Below are 23,524 nucleotides of genomic sequence, written 5' to 3' on the forward strand. Positions count from 1 at the left end.
TAAAAAATGAGTCCCAGCTAGTAGACTACATCGCATGTGAGGTGGATCATTTATAGCCTTTTCTCATAGCATCTGCAATAATTAATAATTAAACCTATCATTTTGATGGCAGATTGTATGGTATGACAAATTAACGTTAGAGATTAGACTGTACAGAAATTGAAATCTACAGGTAACACTAATACACACTAAATACACATAGTCACATAATGCTAATGTTGTTAAAGGGTTAGTTCACCCAAAAATGAAAATAATGTCATTTATTACTCACCCTCATGTCGTTCCACACCCGTAAGACCTTCGTTAATCTTCTGAACACAAATTAAGATATTTTTGATTAAATCCTATGGCTCAATGAGGCCTCCATAGCCAGCAATGACATTTCCTCTCTCAAGATCCATTAATGTACTAAAAACATATTTAAATCAGTTCATGTGAGTACAGTGGTTCAATATTAATATTATAAAGCGACGAGAATATTTTTGGTGCGCCAAAAAACAAAACAAAATAACAACTTACATAGTGATGGCGATTTCAAAACACTGCTTCATGAAGCTTCGGACCGTTATGAATCAGCGTGTCGAATCAGCGGTTCGGAACGCCAAAGTCACGTGATTTCAGCAGTTTGGCGGTTTGACACACGATCCGAATCATGATTCGATACGCTGATTCATAACGCTCCAAAGCTTCCTGAAGCACTGTTTTGAAATCGGCCATCACTATATAAGTCATTATTTTGTTTTTTTTTGGTGCACCAAAAATATTCTCGTCACTTTATAATATTAATATTGAACCACTGTACTCACATGAACTGATTTAAATATATTTTTAGTACATTAATGGATCTTGAGAGAGGAAATGTCGTTGCTGGCTATGGAGGCCTCACTGAGCCATCGGATTTCAACAAAAATATCTTAATTTGTGTTCAGAAGATTAACGATGGTCTTCCGGGTGTGGAACAGCATGAGGGTGAGTAATAAATGACATTATTTTCATTTTTGGGTGAACCTACCCTTTAACATTAACAATTTGAGAATGAAGTATAATAATAATAATAATAATCATTTGCATGGTTTGACGTGATCCGAGCTAAGTGATCGCTAGATTTAATCACCATTGGCACCGTGACATGTTACTTACTTGTTTAGATGACATTTTCTGGTAAAAATTCTTACTTTGGTCATACTTTAAGACTACAATCTGTGATTCTGAAGTAAAGTATCCACACCGGTGCGGTGACTGACAGCAAACATTAGATTCATCCGTGCTGAGGAGTCGTGCCGCGGCACAACCCACGTAAATATGATAAGAATATTCTCGAATATTCAACGACCAGACAATGTTTAATCTGCAAAACTGCAATTGTAGGTTTCAAACAGAGATGTCGACAAAGAGGCAAAACTTACAGACTGCAGCTTTAATCAAACACTCAGTAAAAAAACAGTAATTTTTATTGTGAAATATTATTACAACTTAATTTAACTTTTTTTCTATTTTCATATAATTTAAAATATAATTTATTCCTGTGATGGCAAAGCCATTGCTCCAGTCTTCAATGTCACATGATCCTTCAGAAATCATTTTATGATGGTTTGGAAGTATTTTTTATTATCAATATTGAAAATAGTTGTGCTGCTTAATATTTTTGTGGAAACCTTTTTTTTTTTGATGAATAGTAAGATTAAAAGAACAGCATTATTTGAAAAAAAAATTGAAATTTTGTAACTTTGTACAGTACATGTCTTTTCTGTCACTTTTGATTAATTTAATGGCCTTTCAATGATGAACGGTGAATAAATAATGTAAATCGGTCTTTGAAAGTGTTTGTTTAGGATTTTTCTAGGCTTTTATCTTCTCACATTTTTATTGTCTTTGCTTTATAAACAAGTCAGCCTTTGATTAAGAATTAATTTGCATGTGCTTAGTCACAGCTAGTGATGTGTTTGGGGTAAAGGTCAATAAGATACAGCTATGCAAGAAACCTCTGAGCAGATCATGGCCCAACAGTGTGTGTGTGTGTGTGTGTGTGTGTGTGTGCGTGTGTTGACATCATGTCACTGTCACATTTTATTAGCACTCGGGTTTTATATGCAGCATAAATTCACTTCCGTGTCCCTTTATTTCATTGTGTTCTTCAGTGGTTCAAAAGGTCTGTCTTTAAATCAATGTGATTTAGGCTACTAAATTATTTACAAGAATGTATGAACAAATGTAGGAGAGTGTGTTTAAAAAGTGAGAGTAAATTAGAGCACCATATTCTGTGTAAATTACTGATATGGAATTAATACAGGCTGTTTAATAGCTTGAATGTCTTTTATGATTCCCACAGTACTAATTAGTGGTGCTTATCAAGGCATGAATGGCACCTCAAATCATGTGGCTTGTTGAGGAGAGGTGTGAACTGAAAGTCATTAAAACATTAAAATGTGTGAAAAATCCCCTAAACCAGGAAGCAGGCACATAGCAACCATCTAGAAATGACCTAGCAACCACCCTAGCAAAACCACCTACAACATCCTAATATTGTGGCAGGCAAGCACCACTTACCTCATATTTTCCACCCTAGCAACCACATAGCAATGCACTAAAAGCACTCACACAGAGCACCCACAGAGCATCGCTCCCATTTTCTTTAGAAAATGTAAAAATCTTGTTTAATTTGTGAATGCCATCTATAATAAGATCTATTGTGTGATGTCCTGTGTGTATGCAGTGTAGAGAATCCAATGCTTTTGTGCTGCAAGTTGTGTAATCCTGCTCACATTTTCTGAACAACCGTTAATATATTATGTATTATGTGTGTTTCTGTGTGTGTGGTGTTCAGGTCATTAAAAAGAGAAAACCCTCACTTGAGCGAGGATGTTGTGCTGATCAGAGCTTTGCGAGATTCGAACCTGCCCAAGTTCCTCAAAGATGATGCAGCGCTTTTCAGGTGACCACTTTACAATATCACACACTAAGCATGTTAAAAAACAACAACAGTAAAAACAGTAATATTGCGAACTAGTATTGTGAAAATTGTATTTATTCCTGTGATGGCAAAGCTGAATTTTCAGTAGCCATTACTCCAGACTTCAGACTAACATGATCTCTCAGAAATCATTCTAATATACTGATTTGGTGCTCAAGTAGTGTTCATTTTTATAATCAATGTTGAAAAACGCTGTGCTGCTTAATATTTTTGTGTGTATCATTTTCAGGATTCTTTGATGGATAGAAAGTTCAAAAGATCTGCATTTATCTGATGTAGAAATCTTTTGTAATATTATAAATGAGAGAGAGAGAGAGAGAGATGGCAATACCAGAAATCTTTGGACATGTTTTAGTCCCCATGAGTAAAGCAGCTTATAAATCAAGCTTATAAAAATCATTATGTCTATGGAAAGTCCCCATAATACAACCAACAAACGTGTATGTGTGTGTGTGTGTGTGCTTGTTTTCATGATTTATGAAGACATTACACTGGTATTACACTGGTATTACGACGTAAACGTGAAATATGAGGACATTTCATGAGTCACATGTCCCCTGTTTTTTTTTTGAAACTGTAAAATGCAGAATGTTTTCTGTAAAGTTTATACAGTATAAAAATCATAAAACGCACAAAAACCTTACATATAGTGTGTGTGTGTGTGTATGAGTGAGAGAGAGAGAGATAGTTATTGACCATAGCACCCACCATGAGGGGGAGCCACTATTATGTAGAATAAAATAGCTTTTTCCATTTCGTGTGAGTGTACATTATATTCCGCAAAGTTTTTCTTTTTTTTTTTTACTTTTAACTTTCAGTAATTCAGTAAAATTAAGTGAAGCTTAAGTCAAAGGAATTCTTGGGGCCACTGTATATGTTTGTGTATACCTAGCTCCCACTCTTTTTTCCATTAGTGGCATCCTGTCAGACCTCTTCCCTGGCGTCACCATCCCAGAGCATGACTATGGTGTCCTGCATTCCACCATTTACTCATCTCTGTGCCAACGCTCCCTCCAGCCCCTCCCAAGCATCATAAGCAAAGTCATCCAGCTCTATGAGACCATGCTGGTCCGCCATGGGGTAATGCTTGTGGGGCCCACCGGGAGTGGCAAGACCACTGTCTACCGTGTGCTGGCAGACACCTTGGAAACCCTGTATCACGCTGGCCACCAAAATCCCTTCTACCGGCCTGTTAAGACCTATGTGCTCAACCCAAAGTCAGTGAGCATGGGCGAACTTTACGGGGAGGTGAACCCGCTGACACTGGAATGGCGGGATGGTCTGATGGCGCTTTGTGTTCGGGCAGCAGTTCAGGACTTCAGTGATGACCACAAATGGGTGATCAGTGATGGCCCAGTAGATGCACTGTGGATTGAGAATATGAACACAGTGCTGGATGATAATAAGATGCTCTGCTTGGCTAACAGTGAAAGGATTAAGCTCACGCCTTCCATACACATGATGTTTGAGGTGAGATGCACAAATGTGCACATGCTCCCTGTCTGTTAAATTCCACATGCACCTCCCGCTTTTAATTAGAGGCTAGTCACGCACACTTACATGCCACGCTTTTTTTCAATTAGGTTCAAGACCTGGCAGTGGCGTCTCCTGCCACAGTAAGCCGTTGTGGGATGGTGTACATTGACCCAGAGGAGCTTAAGTGGATGCCGTACGTTCAGACGTGGCTCACAGGTTTAGCTGAGAAGGTGAAGCCTTTAAAACTCTCTCAGGACTCACAAAGCAGAGTGTTCTCATTGTTTTACAGTCACTGAATCATTAGAAAGAGTCTTTTTAGTTTTATAGGCAAACATTACATTGTATTTGGAATGTCTTTTAGTTAGGTTTTTAGACCTGTAGACCTACTACCATCTGGGAAATGTGTATTTTTATTTATTTTTTTGTAGATTACAGAACCTGTACGTGGATATCTGATGGAGCTGTTTGAAAAATATGTGGAGAAGGGCCTGCAGTTTGTATCAAAGCACTGTGTGCAGGCCATTGGACAGGTGGACATTAGTAAAGTCACAACCCTCTGCTGTCTATTGGAAGCGTTACTGTTCAGCAATGGAGCCCCTAACCTCAAAATGGTATAATGCATCTTAGATATCACCTAAATTAATCAGACACAGCATTCTAACATATTTTAGAAAGCTCCTACAGGATTTTTGATTGATTTAAAATATATAATAAGCACCAAATCAGCATATTTGCATGATTTTTGAAGGATCATGTGACACTGAAGCCTGGAGTAATGATGCTGAAAATTCAGCTTTGCCATCATAGGAATAAATAACATTTAAAAATATTAAAATAGAAAACAGTTACTTTAAATTATTATAAAGTTTCACAGTATTACTGTTTTTACTGTATGTTTGATCAACTTAATATACTCTTGGTGAGCATAAGAGACTTCTTTCAAAAACATTATAAAAAAAATCTTACCAACCCCAAATTTTTGTAGCTGTGATCCATGGTACTTTAAAATATGACAGAGACCTCTACCTAAAATATAAAGGCTATATAAATGTCTTTTATAGTTTTATTGTACTGAAGCCAAAGCAAATGATTAAAACATTATTTGGTAAATATTTACTTGCATGAATTTGACTTATCTTTTTTACCCACTAGTAAAGTAATGTTAACTTAATAAACCTGAAGAGAAATTCTGATTTATTTGTAGCAGAGATATATTCTTTCCTACTCCATTAAGCATTAAAAAAAAAAAATCACATTTCCACTTCACTCTGAATGTTTTGTTTCTCGCCTTTGCTAGAGAAATGTGGAAATATAAGGATTTAGATAGGAGTAGGAACTTGAGTTGCAAGTTGAGGACCACGAATCAAAACCCTGGACTACCACAGTTCAGAACATTCAGACCCAAAAGCTGCGGCACACTCATAACATGCTCATATCGATGTACAGTAGTGCTGCAGTATAAGCTAAGAGTAACAATTTCAAGTTGCTTGTAATTCCAGTATGGTGGTATCTAAATGTTTGGTTTGACCGGTTTCTTCTTAATTTATTCAAATTTATCAATTTATTATTCATTTACTGTATGTATTTGCAGGAGTCCAGCAAGTTGAGCATTGTGTTGTGTCAGACATTTGTGTTTTGCTACCTGTGGGCAGTGGGAGGGAATTTGATTGACAGCCACTGGGACACATTCGACACCTTCGTCAGGCAGCAGTTTGAGGTGAACAGTGATACAAAGGTAAATGAATAAATCGCCCCCTTGGAATTATAAGGTTGTATCTGTATTCTGAGCAGTTTTAAGATATTGAGCTTCAGTTTTTGCATTCCATTCGACTTTGTAGACAGAACCTTTTTGTTTTCTAAATAAAAAGTCCCAAAATGTACACAACTTAAAAAAAAAAAAAAAAACATCAGATAATGTAAATAATTTGTCACAGAATAACTCAATTTTGATTAAAAAAAATGTCAGATAGAACCTTATAATTCCAAAGGGACCAAATATAAAATGTAATGTAATGCATAGGTTCATTTCATATACATTCATGAAATAATCTCAGATCATTTTGATTAAACTGTGAAGAATGCTTACATTTATGGATAGATTTATCAATGAGCATAACTGGAAATTTCTGTTTTATTGCCTTAATTTATGACAATCATATATGTTTTCTAATAGCATTTTGCTCAGGAAAAGACACCATTATGTGCTACAAGATTTGGAGGAACATGTTTAAATCTTTACAGATCTGCAGCCATAATGTTTTCATAATTTTACATAATTCAAAAGATAATTATCAATGGCCATACAGTAGCTATTCCTGTTAAATAACTGATGTGGAACATTGAAGACACTGCAAACCTCCTCTGGGCTTTGACCCTGAAAAGGCACATTAACCTGACTGAGAGGTCATTGTAAATTATATATAGCACCTGACTGGTTCAATTCTTTTTATATAGACAGCTATGTCTTGTCTCATGTGTCGGTTTACATTCATAAATGTGACCTCAGGAATATTTAATGAGAAATAGATTGAAGAAAAACAATATGCCCCAGACATTTGTATAAGGATTAAGGGAAGGTGTGGTATTTATTTCAGAAGGTCGGAATGCAGTGGAGAGTGTCATTATTAGTATTCCACAGAGCAAGACAGAAGGATCCAGGGAGGAGGGGAGGGGAGGAGGGGAGAGCAGAAGAAAAGGAAGTGGTGAATTTGAGATGAACAAGGGTGCTAGAACGTGCCCTTATAATACAGGCTCACGAAAAACAATTTCTTTCTTTTCTGTTCTCAGACTCTTGCTATTACTGTTGAATATGCTTATTTGAACAAACCCCCTCATGATTATTCAATTAAAGCATCCAAGACAAATTTACAGACCAGAATATCTATCTATCTATCTATCTATCTATCTATCTATCTATCTATCTATCTATCTATCTATCTATCATCTTCTGTGTTTTATCTTCAGTGTTCTATGTTCTATCTTCTATGTTCTATCTTTATTGTTTTATCTTCTATGTTCTATCTTCTGTGTTCTATGTTTTATCTTCTGTATTTTATGTTCTATGTTCTATGTTCTATATCTTCTATCTTCTATGGAAAGATTGTCAGGAAAAAAATATGAGTGGTTCTTGCATCCTCAAAATTGTTTCTCTCACACAACTATTGAGAAAACCTGAAATATAGCCATATGGACTACTTTTATTGTGTTTTATGTTGTCGTTTTAGGAACTTGACGTACCTGTCCCCATTTCATGAAAAAGAGCAGCCAAATTATTTTGTTAAACATCTCCTTTTGTGTTCTAAGGACATTCTAAATGGAATACATATTTGAGTAAACTCTCTCTCTCAATAACAGTTGCCCAGTGGAGGTGATTTATGGAGCGTGTATATGAACTTTGATACTACATGTTTGGAGCCATGGGAGAGGATCATTCCTTCCTTTAGCTATAACAGTGAGATGCCCTTCTTTGAGATGCTGGTACCCACCACAGACACGGTGAGGTATGGATACCTGATGGAAAAACTGCTGTCTGTCAATCACTCTGTCCTCTTTACTGGCATCACTGGAGTGGGAAAGGTAAGGCTGGCATGTGTTTAATGTGATGTAAGTTTGTGTAAAGCAGTAAAGTTTTATATGTTCCGTTTATATGTTTCGTCTCTAAAAAAATGCTTACTAGGCTTATTGTGTGTTTTAGTCTGTTGTGGCACGGGCATTGTTGAACAGTGTCCAGGAAAAGGCAGGTTATGTCCCCGTCTACATCAACTTCTCAGCCCAAACTTCATCAGCCAGAACCCAAGAAATCATTGAGTCAAAACTGGAGAAGAAGAGAAAGAATTTACTTGGTGAGGGGTAGTTAGATACGATTATGGTGGGTGTGTAAACTGCCATACTAAAAATCATCATCTGTGTGTTTATGTATCTCAGGTGCTCCTGCTAATAAAAAGATTGTGGTGTTTGTGGATGATCTGAACATGCCAAAGTTGGACAGTTATGGCTCTCAGCCCCCTATAGAGCTGCTCAGACAGTTTCAGGACTTCCACGGCTTCTATGACAGAGAAAAGTTCTTCTGGAAGGAGATACATGTAAGCAACACAGATACTTGCACATAAAAAATAGAATCATGTGTCATGTTTCCTTGAGAAATATTAACAGATTTGTCCTTGTTTGACTTGGACAGGCCAGGATTGGGAATTGAAAACCCTTTCTTATTCATGACAATTTCTTTTTTAAAGAAAAAATAAATAAAAATAAACAGAGTGGTTTTTATGAAGTTCTGTTCGATTCTTGAAGATCAGCATTCTTCATGAGAAAGCCGAACAGAACACTAAAAAGCTCCCAGAGTGTTATCAAGTGACAAACATACAGCACAACCACTCTAGTCTAATTTGTGAACTAATGACTCTTATGAGCCACTTTTTGAATGTATCTGGCTCACAAATTTATCACAGTCTCATGACTCGCTTGGAGTTTTTGTCATGTCAAAATAAACTGTTTTTATGTGTATTCAAGTCTGTGTATTTAATGTGTATGTGTATTATGTGTATTTAATGAGACTTAAATCTGTCTAATTACTAATTGGTAGTTTTATATATATATATATACACACACACATATATATATATATATATATATATATATATACAGTATATATATATATATATATAGATATATTATATAGAATTGTTGTCTTCATTAAGATTCCCATCCCTAATCCTGGGCAACAAACCAGTAGCTTGCGCTGAAACCTCAGGGACCACAATCCAATTTTATCAAGCGTTTTAATCGTTAAACATTTTCTCACTCTCTGCCTCTCTTTCTCTCTCTATCGGGATGGAAAATATTGTATGTTGTAATGTTTATCATATAATGAGCGGGACTAATGCTTGATGTTTGAAGTAGCTGCTCTGATTTTATTGTTGTCTCACCTCGGGAATGATGCTTAATTACATATTTTTCACACACCAGCATCAAGTAAACCCTTTGCTTGTTGAACACACACTCATACACATGTACAAACAAAGATAAAAGTGCATAATATAAACAAGGACATTTATGCGATTTGGCAAGGTTACAGAGAAATATGGTGATCTGAGACGTTGCAGTCGACCTCAATACTCATCAATCTCAAATATGAGTTATGATAAAATAAAAGACAGAAATATGACAAGAGATTAGAACCCGTTGAGGCTTAAAAGGATGATTTGTGGTACTCAAGTGAGCCTTGCCCTTGGAAAAACTGATTTGGGTTAGTGTAGCTCTTTGGTTGTTGAATATGACACTGCTTTGACTTTGACACAGCAACATTTCCTGAATGATTTTTCTGTCATTTGAAGAGTAATTGGTCATTACGTTTCTAGCTGTCATGAACGCTCTCATTTTAATTTGGGTTGTAATCAATATTACATTAATTTCTTCTAGTAAAGATTTGATGAGATTAGTGGAAGTGTCAAAAAAGTTAAATGATGTCCCTTGGATATTTTTTCATATGCACTTATTCACCTTCTCCTATCTCCTTCTCCTCCCTAAAGGATATGACTATAGCCGCAGCCTGTGCGCCTCCTGGTGGAGGTCGTAACCCTGTGACCCCTCGTTTCATCCGCCACTTCAGCATGCTGTGCCTCCCAACGCCCTCTGAGCACAGCCTCAAACAGATTTTTAAGGTCAGACATATGGTAGCACTCATTTTGAATGAACATTTTACTTTTAAAGTCAACATGAAATCAAAATTGACCTATTTACTTTGTTCTTGGTCTCATTGTGCTAAAGTCACTGGTGCACATTATTCCAAATAAATGTATCAAAAATTAATAACTTGCTCTGCATCTGAAACAATTTTCCTTTTTATTTGACATTATGATTTCCCCTCTAACCACCTGGCTCCATTCTGTATGTAACATCCAGTCTTGTCCCTCTGGATAAAATCAAGTCCTGCTCTACTTTTTTTACTCATTGAATAACCTGTTTCATTCGGAAATATGTCACATATATGCATGATATTCAATGGGTAGCCAACACTGTTTCATGTTGACTTTAAAGCTGTTGCATGTCGTGCCTGATGACTGTGGAGACATCAAAATCTGAATCTGTCAGTTGACTTAGAAAAGGCAATGATCTTGAGCTAACTTAAGCTGTCTTCCCAAACCTGGTGAGCTGCCTACCTAGACAGCATATTAAAGCTGAAAGTATACTTCACTTGTGCTCTTTACTCTTTGAAAAGGTAGGTGATGCAATGAGATCCAGGCAATCCAGCAATGATTATGTCAGAGATCAAATTTGAATACGGAATAATACATTTATTAAGTAAAAGTGTAAAATTATAATTAAGTAAGTAATAGTTTATAATAAAATCCAGAGTATTGAATCTAACAGATGAAGATTGTGAAGATCAGAGTATAGAGAAAGAAAAAAACAAAAGAAGTAAGATATTTGCAGAATGAAAGGAGAGGTAGAAAAGATGAAGCAGAAGTAGAAGGAGAAGCAGAACTTATGATTTGATCTAATAAGAAAAGGTCAAACAGACTTATTCATTGTATTATTGAATATAGCAAGCATACTCTCAAACAATAATACCTTGAGAAGATGAAAATATAATGAAAAATAACCATAAATGAGTAGGATTAATACATGTAGGATTACATGAATATATAAAATCAAAGATAATACTGATAAATCATAAGCCATAAATAATTAAATGATTAACATGAAATATGAATAAAAATACATAAATATGAATATTGACCATTTTGGATCCACCAGTTGGCAACATAATTAGTATTATAAATCTGGCCATGTGTTGGCCTTTTTTTTAATTTTTTTTTATTTAAGGCAGCATTTTATATCCTTCTTAGATAAGTCAATACCAGAGTGCATAGTGACAAACTCAATGAAAAAATATTGGCTATTTTGCCAAATATTAATTTTACACTTTTACTTAATAAATTTATTATTCCGTATTCAAATTTAATCTCTGACATAATCATTGCTGGATTGCCTGGATCTCATTGCATCACCTACCTTTTCAAAGAGCTGTAAATGCATTTTATGCTTACTAGAGTGTTGCATTAGCTTTAGCAACATACTGTTGGACTGCCAGGACTAATGCTAAAGTTCTTTCTGATAAGTTCTATCTCTAAACCCATTGCATTTAAAGCCCAGCCACTACAACAATCAAAGCACAGCCTTTGTAACCAGGTTTTGTAACTACCTTTCAACAATAAATTCAAGACAGTTCTGAGCCTTTTGTTTTTAAGAACACATGTCAGGTTCTGTTCTGTTCCATGATTTTGCATGTCTATCTAGCTGTTTTTGAATTTGTATTATGTGAACATCCCTTAAGAATCCCTTAAGCGTCTGAATTGTGTTCAGTAGACATGACCCTTAACATGCGTAATTGGGCTTCCTCATTAACACAACCCACTGACTAGTTGAGTTTTAAAATATGCAGTTTTCCATATATCTAGTAGCTTCCTATATAGAAAGTTGACAGCAGAGTAGCTCATTAGGAAACTGAGCTGTCCAGGGTTCTGAAGCCACAGTCTGAGAGCTGGAGTTGTCCATGGTTTTAAACTGACAGTCTGAGAGCTGGTCAATGCTGGAGCTGTCCATAGTGGTAAAGGTCTTCAGACAAACTTTATGCTTAGAAATATTACTGTCCTAAACTCTACACTTGTTGTGCACACTGACTTCTGTTTTTATATATGCATGTTTATAGGCAATTTTAGGGGGTTTCCTGACTGAATTTCCCATAGCAGTGAAGCAGTCCGCTGACAACATTGTGGATGCTGCTGTTGAGATCTACCATCGTATGAGTGTAGACCTGCTGCCTACACCAGCAAAATCTCACTATGTTTTCAACCTTAGAGACCTCTCTAAATGTGTGCAAGGTAAGAGACACAGGCTAGTGTACGAACACACACCTACAGAGACATTTGCAAAGAACTTACAAAGGCTGCCATTTATATGTTTCACACATTATTTAAAACCTTTAAAATCACAATGCATCCAAAACAATAAAACTCGACTTTTTACCAAAGACTTTATATATAGAAAGACGGTGCACCCATGTTACTATGAATGGGAGAAAGTGCAATGCGCAATATGGTGGAATAAGTCCCGCCTTCAAAGGAAAAGAGCCAATCAACAATTGGTAATGTCATTGCATCACTGCAACTGCCGTTAGAAGCTCCAGTTGCTATCCACCTTTTTCTGAACGCGCAAGTCTCTTCCAACTCGTACTGAAATTATGCTTTACATTTCCGGTCTCTGGTGTTTCTAGTCAAATTTGTGTATTTTCCGAGATGTTAAACCAATGAAAATGATTTAAAAAGCACATGGCTCCACAGTGTCTTCACTTTACTGAGTAGCAATGACTGTCTTTTGTCAGCGCCTCACTCATCAAAGTTAAACGAGTGAATAGCCTAGATGACACGAAGCTGTCCGAAGTTACTGAAAACATGAGCGCTCATATCCTACATGCAGCTCCTGATCGGGATGAAGTTCGTGGGATTTTGTTCTCAAAATGATTAGAGCGCACATATACCCTCTTTGGGGAGTGTTTTAACTCCATTTTAATTTTCTCCAGTCTAGCATAAAATACAAGGCAATTACAGACATTCTGTTCAGATTTGCTGGTGCTTAAAATACGTACTTTCCAAGAATTTATTCAGTTTATTGCTTTTATGTAGCATACAACAGGACAGATTAACCCTGCACACATTTTTATTTTTAGTAATGTTCAAAAAGTTTCTGTTTGGTTTATTCAGACGCTCTTTTTACCCCATTTTGACAATGTGTTCCTGTGGAGACCGGAACAGGACAGCATCCAAATAGAAGCTGGAATTCCTCATGGCGGCGCTCATAGTTTACTCAGGAAAAAGGTGGATAGAAACAGTCAGGGTTGCCAAGATGTGCGCTTAGGACTGCACTTGCGCATTTGCTGGTCCAGCCAGAAAATGCAATTTTTTGTCATGATTTAAGCGAAACTATGAGACAGTTGTTGTCAGATTTCATTGGTGATTTCAAATATGAAATTTAATCGTAAGCTTGGTGAACAGCTTTGGAGAATTTGATGTTTCCCCATTCAAAGAGATTGGAGCTGCATTTGCATGACTGAAATAGCTGCTCGAGAGGCGTTTCAAAGATGGCCGCTGAGCGAAATGACTTGCCTGAAAGGGACTTTGTTTTTTACCCAGAGTATTTGGCATCTCTTGTTCTTAAATAGACCAAGGGCTTGTAAAGAGCTTCTTTTGTTTGGAGCTCCCGAATGACCAATAAAAATGCTCTCTCATAATTTGAAAGGAGACTTGGGGGCTGTAAAAATATATATTTTTTTTATTGTTTAGGACCTGCCCAGGAGCTAAATTGTAGACTCACAATATGAATACTATCAATGCAAACTAAAACCAGTCAGCACAACCCCCATCTGATTATGTTTTTTATTAACAAAAGGTCAAGGACAAGTTCATCTCTCACACTGTTCATTGATCTGTAGACACAGAATTGATTCTTTACCAGCAGCCATTCTTGTTAGAAAATGAAAGATATAATGAAGAAACTGTATGAATTGTAAAGAAAATCATGTTAATTCTCTGCCTATGCATGTGTGTGTTTCTGTATAGGTATGTTGAATTGTAAAGAAAATCATGTTAATTCTCTGCCTATGCATGTGTGTGTTTCTGTATAGGTATGTTGCAGTGTGAGCCAACTACAGTGAGAGATCAAACTCAGATCTTCCGTTTGTTCTGTCACGAGTGTCAACGTGTCTTCCACGATCGACTTATCAACAACGAGGACAAGAGCTATTTCAATACCATGATTTCTGAGATGGCCAGTAAGCATCTCACCCTTGAATCATTTTCACTGTTAATCTCCAGGAGCTTAATCCAGACAAATGTTAAAGCATATATTCTTAATGGAATATCGCAATACAGTATATGCTGAAATGTCTAATAGGTGGATAGATGGAAAATTTGGCCTCAAAGTCAATGAACAGGTTTATTTATTTATTTATTTATTATTATTATTATATTTTTAATTTTCAACGCTGCTTCATGATGTATAAAAGCTATTTTATTGCATACGCTAATTGTAAAATGGTAATTGTAATTCATACTTATAGTTCAGCTCATAATTGCAGCCTTAAAAATTTTTTCAAACATTAGTTTATGAAATTTAACTTCCCAGATAGAGGCAAGTAGGTCAGATTAAAGCAATATTATAATCCTTCTCATTTTGCATTGACTTATCAGAATGATCTATTTATTCTTGTTTTGCTCCCAATCTGTCACCCTTTTGCTACAGTAAAGTTCAGTGCCCTGAACTGCTCCTTTTTTCCAACAGGTAAATATTTCAGCATAAACATAGAGCCAATGTACTTTGTGAATCAGCCCATCATTTTTGGAGATTTCATCAAGGTAAAAGTAATTTGGGGATTGTTCTGACTGTTCTGCATATGTCAGTCTGTCACTGTTTTATATTTTCTTTGTAGATTTCTTCTCTGTGTTTACATTTTACTGTTTTAATGCAGCATTTAGCTAGTTAGAGCAATCGTCATCTTTTTGATTAGGGTCCATTTTGATTTAATGATGTTTAGATAGTATTTTTTCTTAAATTATTGAATGCATATTATGCAGGTTGGAGCAGACAAGGCTGACCGTGTCTATGAGGATCTAACAGACATGGAGAAGATTCGGCAGGTGTTGCAGGACTACCTGGATGACTACAACACGACCTTTGCCAAGGAAACCAAGCTTGTGTTCTTCCAAGATGCTATTGAACACGTGTCTCGGTAAGCAAGCAGCTTGCCTTTTCATCTGGTGATCAGAAAAGCAGGTGTTCAGATGACCCCGCAATTTAGCCAGGACATCAGGATTAGTTTACTAATGGAATGTTTTTTTCATCCACCCAGTTGACCTTCTTTTTTTCCCCCAACAGAATCGCCCGCATGATTCGGCAAGAACGTGGAAATGCCCTGTTGGTTGGTGTGGGCGGCACAGGAAAGCAATCTCTCACACGTCTTGCTGCTCACATGTGTGGTTACCGCTGCTTTCAGATTGAGTTGAGCCGTGGTTATAATTATGAGAGCTTCCACGAAGACCTGCGTAAACTTTACAAAATGGCAGGTGTGGAAGGCCAGGACATGGTCTTCCTCTTTACAGACACTCAGGTACAACCAAAGAGAGATCTGCCAATAAATGGTCGATTACAATTCTATACAATTTTGTCTAAATAAAGACGTAATCGCTAAAAACTAAAATCAGTCATTTTAAATGCTACAAGTGAACTTGTTCCTCACAATATAATAATGTACAATATGAATATTCATTGTGAGATTTGTTAAAGATTACATTTATTAACTTTTAAATTATTAGTGTTTTTAAATATTAACTTGAATGACTGCACAGGCATTCTGAATATAAAAACGAGAAATGATCAAGTACATTCACATTAAATATCCAATATTGTGTCCAATATTGTCCAGTTTACTTTGAAAATGTATGTAAAATCAGCCTATAACTTAATGCGTTAACAATATATTGTGCATACATATTTTCAGTCCCAAACACTGACTGTACGTAGAATATATGTAGAAGAAAAGATGAGATACAGTCAAACCAAAAATTATTCAGACATTTTTGATATTTTTGATATATTTTTACTAGTGGGTGCAGGACACTATAGTTCATTTATGTAAGTGAGGATAGCAAAATAAAGTAAACTGTGACATATTATACCCAAAAATTCTTCATACAGTGGACTACCAGTAAAATTGATAAAAATTTGGAACCAAAAATTATTTAGACATTTTGACCTAACCATGTTTTGCTAAAGTGTTATCTGACATAATTAAGATTCTTTTTTTTTTTTTAAATTTTAGTGTGTGAATAAATTTTGGTTTGACTGTATAAATGTTGGCTCATTTTGAATTTGTGTCCCACAAAAGCATCTGCATCCATGACATTTCTGCTCCATTCTGTCTTTTCAGCAGAGGCAACAGCCATTGTCCTATTGTCTTCAATGTCAGTTCGATGCCAGTTTACAATTTATTTTAATATGACTTTTTTTTTTTTTTGATTGATTGATTGATGTGAATTAAAATAAGGTTTTATAAATTGGAATGTTTGCCCCAGTCTAACCCAAAACCACACCTCCCCAAAAGCCTCCTGTATCCAATTCACAAGTTATGATTTATTGATATCCTGATATGAATCTGGATGCACAGAGGTTTTCTCTGGGCTGTGGATTAGACAGTAGGTCATCTCTGTTATGACTCCGGGCCCTCTGCCAGTACTGTAATACTGTCTCATGAAAGCAGAGAATGCTACTGCTTTGTGATTCAGCATACAGGCTTGGCAGCAGTAATGACCCCCTAAATTATTTCATGTGCAGTTCCTAATGAGACAGACACAGGCTGGTGCTGTAGACATAAGATATATGTTGTGAGGTGTACGTGTGTGTGCCCATCTGTGTGGCTATTTACAAATGTGAATCAGAGTGTTTGATTGTATAGGCCGTTTTAAATGTCATTTATTTGAGTGTTTGAATAGGCTTAAGGGAATATATACTTTTCAGTGTTTTTGATAGATAGTCACTCACTGTCAAAACATTGTTTTTCAAATTTGCCCTTAGAGGGTGTGTGACCTTTTCGTTTAAATTCTATACCTGAAATACCCACGAGTGTGTGTGTGTGTGTGTATGTGTATGTGTATGCAGACCTAAGTGTGATAGGCTTGAGTGAGGAACAGAATGAAAATTAAGTCATCATTCACTGAAAATTTTCCTCTCTGCTTTAATATCTCATTTGAAAATTACCATATTCAAACTCAGTTTCGAGACTTGCCAGATTTGAAATCAATGATGCCAAATGGCATTAGTTCTTGATAGTGATGCACCAGAATGTTTAACCCTTAATTGGCCGAATGATTTTGTTTGTGATGTGTTTTTCGCATCTGCTTCAGATTGTGGTGGAAGAGTTTCTTGAGGACATTAATAACATGCTGAACTCTGGTGAAGTACCAAACCTCTTTGAGAAGGATGAACTAAAACAGGTGCTGGCTGCCATTAGCCCCAAGGCCAAAGAGGCCGGCATTTCTGATGGAAACAGGGATGAGGTACACGATACAACCAATAACCATCCAATCTTGCAATATGACCTTAACCAAAACAATGTGCAGATCCTCATTATGTATTCTCAGCTGCTCTACTATTCTGTTTAGAGGTCAGTTGCCTAATCTCTATGTCTTTGTGTCTTTAGGTCTTCCAATTCTTTATCTCTCGTGTGCGTGAGAAGCTGCATATGGTGCTGTGTATGAGCCCTGTGGGCGACTCTTTCCGCTCACGTTGCCGCATGTTCCCCTCCCTAGTTAACTGCTGCACCATCGACTGGTTTGTACAGGTGAGAATCCACCTCCTCTCTTTTAACACTCCCTCTTCCTTTCAGACAGAATCTTACTTCTGCTTCTTCAAACCAAAATCACTGAGAAGTGAATTCATCAAACAACTTCACCACTAAACCGCTGCACCTGCGAAACCTTGTTCTATTCAGATACCACTTGCAACCACACTTAACCAGACATGTGTGCTGGAATAGTGATTCACTGTGCATATTTAAATTAAGTCATTGTTATTCTTTTTGATTAACATGATTTCATAGAGAGGAAACATGGGTGCACCAAAAAGAATAACAATGACTTAATTTAAATATGTGATGTACATTGTTAGTTGTGAAAGTATTCATTAACTTAATCAAAACTAGTTTAGTGAAGTAAATGCTAAAGCAACCGACAGCACATGAAAACAGTGTCAGTGGGCTCAGTTAATTCTTAGTGAATTCCCTCTTAAGTAACATGAAATTAAGAAATTCAGTAGAAACTCAGTGAAACCCGGAGGCATCCTTTCGTCACCTGAAATGTGTCATATACTTTCACTACTGTTCAAAAGTTTGGGGTCGAAAAGATTTTTATAGCTTCTTATGCTCACCAGGAATCCATTTTAATCTATTTGATCAAAAATATAGTAAAAACAGTAATATTGTAATATTGAGAAATATTATTACTATTTTAAGACATTTTAAATTGTGATATATTCCTTTAATGGCAAAGCTGAATTTTCAGCATTACTCCAGGCTTTAGAGTCACATGATCCTTCATAAATCATTTTAAATTGCTAACTTGGTGTGTATGAACATTACTTATCATTATTAATGTTGAAAACGATTGTTCTGCTTAATATTTTTGTGGAAACCATGATGAATGGTTGTGTATCTCCTCAACTACTATTCAGGCATTTTTTTAAATGATTGTTCTTAAAAAATCATAGAAACCTATTTTTAGATCTCTATATTTCTCACACTGTTAGCTATGAAAAGAGACCAAACAAAATAATTTATTAACTCAAATTCTGTGTTGCAAGAAATTCTACGAATATGCCTTCAAATGATCTGACTGGTCTTGGTGCACAATGGGGTTGGGAAGATTAACTGCAAGCAACAATTGTGCATTTGATCGGTTCAGTCGTTACATTAGTGAGTAATGTTGCTGTTTGAGCATGAAAAACATCTGCAAAGTTACAAAGCGCAAATTCCACTCCAAAGGGAGTTATTTTTTATATCAGTAAGCACTGTTTCTGAACTCCTTGAAACGCTTCAGTTGTAGTCTTGAGTTTTCTTCCGGGAACGTACACTTCACAATATTCCTCTTTTAAATAATTCCTGCCCAAGGCATATGCAAAACAGGGGTGAGGCCAGGTTGAGTTGCGTTAGTAGTGTGTTGTAGTATGGGTGTGACATTTCCGAAACACACTGGAGGCGGTTGACCGATCACAACACACTGGTCTAACCAACAAATCAGAGCACACTGAGCTTTTTAGAAGAAGGGCTTCATGGAGACAGAAACTAAACAGTGTGTTACTGACAGACTGGGAAGAGAGGTGCTACAACAATGTAAAATATGTGAAAAATAACATTTTTGAAAAATTTTTGAACATCCAAGCATGAAAACCTATTCTAGTAGACCCCAAAAACAAAATCAAGACTTTGTAAAAGGGCATAATATGGCGTCTCTAATATTAGATTTTTAGTGCGTTTCTTCTGATTTTGTGGACACAAGTGGTACTTTTTTTATAGAATGACTCAGAGGCTGACCTCTGTGGGCTGTCGGGTAGAATGAGGTGTTCTGCTAATTACTATAAAGTGTGTGTAGTGCGTTTGCATGTAGATTGTTGATTTTATTTGTTGTGTTGTCGGTTGTAGTGTTGTGTTTGTGGGTGTGATGAATGGCTCTGTGCTGGCCAACTGCAGCTGCTCATTAGCGTTAAGCAGCGAGCCCATACGGCTGTTCACCCTGCTTTTATTTGCTTATTTGTTTCCATCACCTCGTGTTTGTTTACTTGTGTATACACACACACACTGACACTCGCTCCACATATTTCAAGGTGACCGGTTTGGTTCTTGCTGAATTAAATGAAAGAATAGTTTATTATATTGTCTTAAGTGCAATCTGCATGCTATTTTTGTACTATTTTTGGTGCGTGGAAGCCAATATATCATATAAAAAGTCAGGAAAACTAAATGAACATTTAAAGGAATAGCGCATCCAGAAATGAAAAGTCTGTCCTTATTTACGCACCCTAATGTGAATTATCAAGCGTGTTAGTTCTGGCAGGTCACGTCAGTCAAGCCTGCATCAGCTGACTCTCAGGTGACTCACGTCTACCTATAGGAATACGACGCCTATCACAGCATCCATATATTTAAGCTCTTTCAGCATTATCAGAAGCTATTGCGTTTCTCAGCAGCTAATTACCTTCCTACATCCCCAGTTCCTCCTCCTCATTCAGTCAGGATTTGGCATCTGATTCCCCTTTGAATCAGACTAATTTCTTGTATTATGTTGGACATTAAAGTTGCTCTAAGTAGAATTTGAACAACGCTGTTGGACATTGTTGATATTTGAAATCAACCCAAACAAACCCACCCCTCTCTTCATTGCTCCGCCTCCAAAACTCATACTCCAATCCTAACCACCCTGCTCCGAGTCAGTCTTGAACCCCAGCCTGATCGCTGCTGGCATGCGAGGTGAGTGCAGTAACAATGACAACACCGCATTCTCTAGCGGTCGTCAGTGTGCAGTAGTTTAACAGCAAAACTCTCACTATCTGGACACTGTTATACACGCAATGCGAGTGGATGTCTGTTTATCGCAGCTGACGCGCAACAAAATGCTTCACGAAAAATAAAGCGCAGTTGATGAACGAACGACAAGGAAGCACAAAAAATGAACGTACAGTACACAAGAGTAAATGCAAAGTGTTCTTTGTTAGTCGCAAACAGCACAGCAGCTCCAGACCATCAAAACCCAGTGTACTCACATGAGTAGCGGGATCAAAGCAGCCTCCGTGTCTGTTTTCAGGCCTTCCCACTTAGCTCTCTCCAGCACTGGAAAGCTTTTCTAATATAAACACGGGTCCTAAAGCACTTGCCCAGGCATAAACCTTCATTCCAGTGATATTCTTTTGAGATCTTTTGTATTGTGTCACATTTCTCGCTCTGCAGTTTTTTTTTTTTTTCTTATTTTCAAATCTCCCATACCGGGTGTATGACGGTCGAGGAGAGAGAACGAGCAAGAGGGAGATAGCTTCTGATGCTGATTGGTTACACGTTTGGTTACACGTTACTGATTGGTTACTGATTGGTTACACCTTTGTTGTTGGTATCAGCCCGACTAACTTCCAAACAATGTATTTAAAATACTACTGAGTCCACCTTTAAAATATTGACATTAATGATATCTGCAATACATTTATGTTGGTTCTGTTCTGTTTACCCTAAGGGGGGTTATCGCTGCTCTACCTGCTCTTATCCATGTTCTTGCCCAGAACGGAACTATACCGTCAATCCAAATGCAAAGCCAATATTTTCAATCCAATGCCAATTGTAAACAACTGCTATGTTCAATTCGCTCTGTGAAATGTTTAAAAAAATTATGTGGCAGTCAGTTAAATTTTCTATTTCTTTCCATGTTTATTTTTCAGTGGCCTCGTGAAGCTCTGCTTTCTGTGTCCCAGACCTTCTTCCAGAATGTGGAGTTTGGCAGTGAGGAGATGAAGCAGTGCTTTTCAGAGATGTGTGTGGAGATCCATGTTAGCGTGACTGACATGGCAGAACGTTTTTACTCTGAACTGCGCAGACACTACTATACCACACCCACCTCCTATTTAGAGCTCATTAACCTGTACCTAAGCATGCTGGGAGAAAAGAGACAACAGCTGCAGGCGGTGAGGAGGCAGAGCTATGGATGAGTGATGCAAGATGCATAACTCTTTGATGTTGTTACATTATTACTTAAGATTGTGAACTCATAACACTCTTTTCCAATAAATTTAATAATAAATTAATAAAGTTTTCCAATAAAGTTACCTTTTTAAATATTGAATTAATGGATGTTGCAACTTGAGTGAAGGACTCATCTGAGCTAGACAAAGAAAGAAATGTTTGGAATGTAACATGTATTTATTTGTATAGGCTCGAGATCGTGTGAAAAATGGTCTTACTAAATTGCTGGAGACAAATGAAGTAGTTGAGAAGATGAAGCAAGACCTCTCTGCACTGGAACCCGTGCTTGAACAGAAATCGATCGATGTCAGTGCCCTGATGGAGAAGCTCGCTGTGGACCAAGAAAATGCTGACCAGGTGTGTATTAATAATAATACAACCATTCTCCCTCTCTTTTCACAGGATCTCTCAATTACCTGTATATAATTATATTTTTTTCCAATTTAAGGGCCGGTTTCACAGACAGGGCTTAGCCTAAGCCAGGATTAAGCCTTATTTCAATTAGGGTATTTAAGTAGCTTTTATAAACATACCCTAGAAAAAAAAACATTACTGGTGATCATCTTGAGACAAACAATGGCAGTGACATATTTTAAGATATGTCAGTACAAGTTGCTTTCAGTTAAAAAAGCTCAAACATGCATTTTAGTCTAGGACTAACTTAAGCCCTGTTTGTGAAACCGGGGGTAAATGTTATGTCCAATTTGAAAGTCCCAAAACAAAGTATTACTTTTTTATTTTTCATGATATGTACTCAATAATGATCTTAAGAAGTATATCTTCTAACAGTTAACATTTGCTTTTATTGACCTCTTTACTTGTAGGTGCGTAGGGTTGTGAAAGAGGATGAAGCTTTAGCTAAGGTAAAGGCAGAAGAGACTCAGGCCATCGCAGACGATGCACAGCGTGATCTGGATGAGGCTCTGCCTGCACTCGACAGTGCCAACAAGGCCCTGAATGCCCTGGATAAAGCTGACATATCAGAGATCCGTGTCTTCACCAAACCACCAGACCTCGTCATGACTGTGATGGAGGCGGTGTGCATCCTGCTCAACAACAAGTGAGTTTTATATTATATTATATTGTATTATAGTTAGTTTTGCATGAAGGAGTCCTAAAACCCAGACACGAGCTAACAGTAGCTATTTTTCAATCCAAAGTTGCGATTTTATCCTTTGCACAAAATTATAATATCGCATAATTCATTTGCGAATAAAGCACCATTTCAATCTCACGTGTTCAAGAAATAGTTTTCTTCAGCAACATTTTTTATTTATTTAGTTATCATCTTGAAAACTATAAGAGTCAAAATCTGCTAAGGGGTAATTAAACAAATCGTAAAAATGTATCATCTTTTATTGAAAAATTAAACAACATTTTATCAAACTTTGGTAATTGCATTAATCTTTTAAACAACTGAGAAGATAGTGATCAAATTCACGTTTGATGTATGTTTCTGTCTCTGACAGACAGCATGTTGAAGCCGCTCAGGCTTGACGCATTCAAAACATTCGGTAGTGTGGGTTTTCCAGGAAATGCACGATGGCCCGGGACAGTTGAAGGAACTGATGAAAAGTTTATCATGCTTTTGCACTTGTTTTGCCAATTTAAACATTAAAGCAATTTTACACTATTCAAGCACAAGAAGAGTCAATTTGGTATGGTTTTCTGTCCGCACCCATCTGAAATGCGCACACAGAAAGCCGCCGCTCTGACAGTGTACAAGTGCTGAATTGAGTTCTCTTTCA

The 23,524-nt window shown here is 36.9% G+C and overlaps 1 protein-coding gene across 1 annotated transcript in view; it reads left to right on the forward strand.

Annotated features, from left to right (window-relative positions):
- The window catches only part of dnah6 (dynein, axonemal, heavy chain 6), an 83,772-nt gene that overhangs the window by 23,521 nt on the left and 36,727 nt on the right, over nucleotides 1–23,524 (forward strand). Inside the window, exons 35-53 of the mRNA XM_051915720.1 lie at nucleotides 2,825–2,932; nucleotides 3,886–4,441; nucleotides 4,555–4,677; nucleotides 4,876–5,058; nucleotides 6,039–6,182; nucleotides 7,802–8,023; nucleotides 8,142–8,289; nucleotides 8,372–8,529; nucleotides 9,976–10,107; nucleotides 12,159–12,330; nucleotides 14,130–14,276; nucleotides 14,786–14,859; nucleotides 15,079–15,233; nucleotides 15,380–15,611; nucleotides 17,404–17,556; nucleotides 17,700–17,840; nucleotides 21,476–21,718; nucleotides 21,966–22,133; nucleotides 22,601–22,836. Coding sequence (XP_051771680.1) covers nucleotides 2,825–2,932; nucleotides 3,886–4,441; nucleotides 4,555–4,677; nucleotides 4,876–5,058; nucleotides 6,039–6,182; nucleotides 7,802–8,023; nucleotides 8,142–8,289; nucleotides 8,372–8,529; nucleotides 9,976–10,107; nucleotides 12,159–12,330; nucleotides 14,130–14,276; nucleotides 14,786–14,859; nucleotides 15,079–15,233; nucleotides 15,380–15,611; nucleotides 17,404–17,556; nucleotides 17,700–17,840; nucleotides 21,476–21,718; nucleotides 21,966–22,133; nucleotides 22,601–22,836 — 3,495 coding nt within the window. The remainder of the gene's footprint in view (nucleotides 1–2,824; nucleotides 2,933–3,885; nucleotides 4,442–4,554; nucleotides 4,678–4,875; nucleotides 5,059–6,038; nucleotides 6,183–7,801; nucleotides 8,024–8,141; nucleotides 8,290–8,371; nucleotides 8,530–9,975; nucleotides 10,108–12,158; nucleotides 12,331–14,129; nucleotides 14,277–14,785; nucleotides 14,860–15,078; nucleotides 15,234–15,379; nucleotides 15,612–17,403; nucleotides 17,557–17,699; nucleotides 17,841–21,475; nucleotides 21,719–21,965; nucleotides 22,134–22,600; nucleotides 22,837–23,524) is intronic.

The sequence above is a fragment of the Ctenopharyngodon idella genome, chromosome 1 (genome assembly GCF_019924925.1).
Source record: "Ctenopharyngodon idella isolate HZGC_01 chromosome 1, HZGC01, whole genome shotgun sequence".
Lineage (NCBI taxonomy): Eukaryota > Metazoa > Chordata > Actinopteri > Cypriniformes > Xenocyprididae > Ctenopharyngodon > Ctenopharyngodon idella.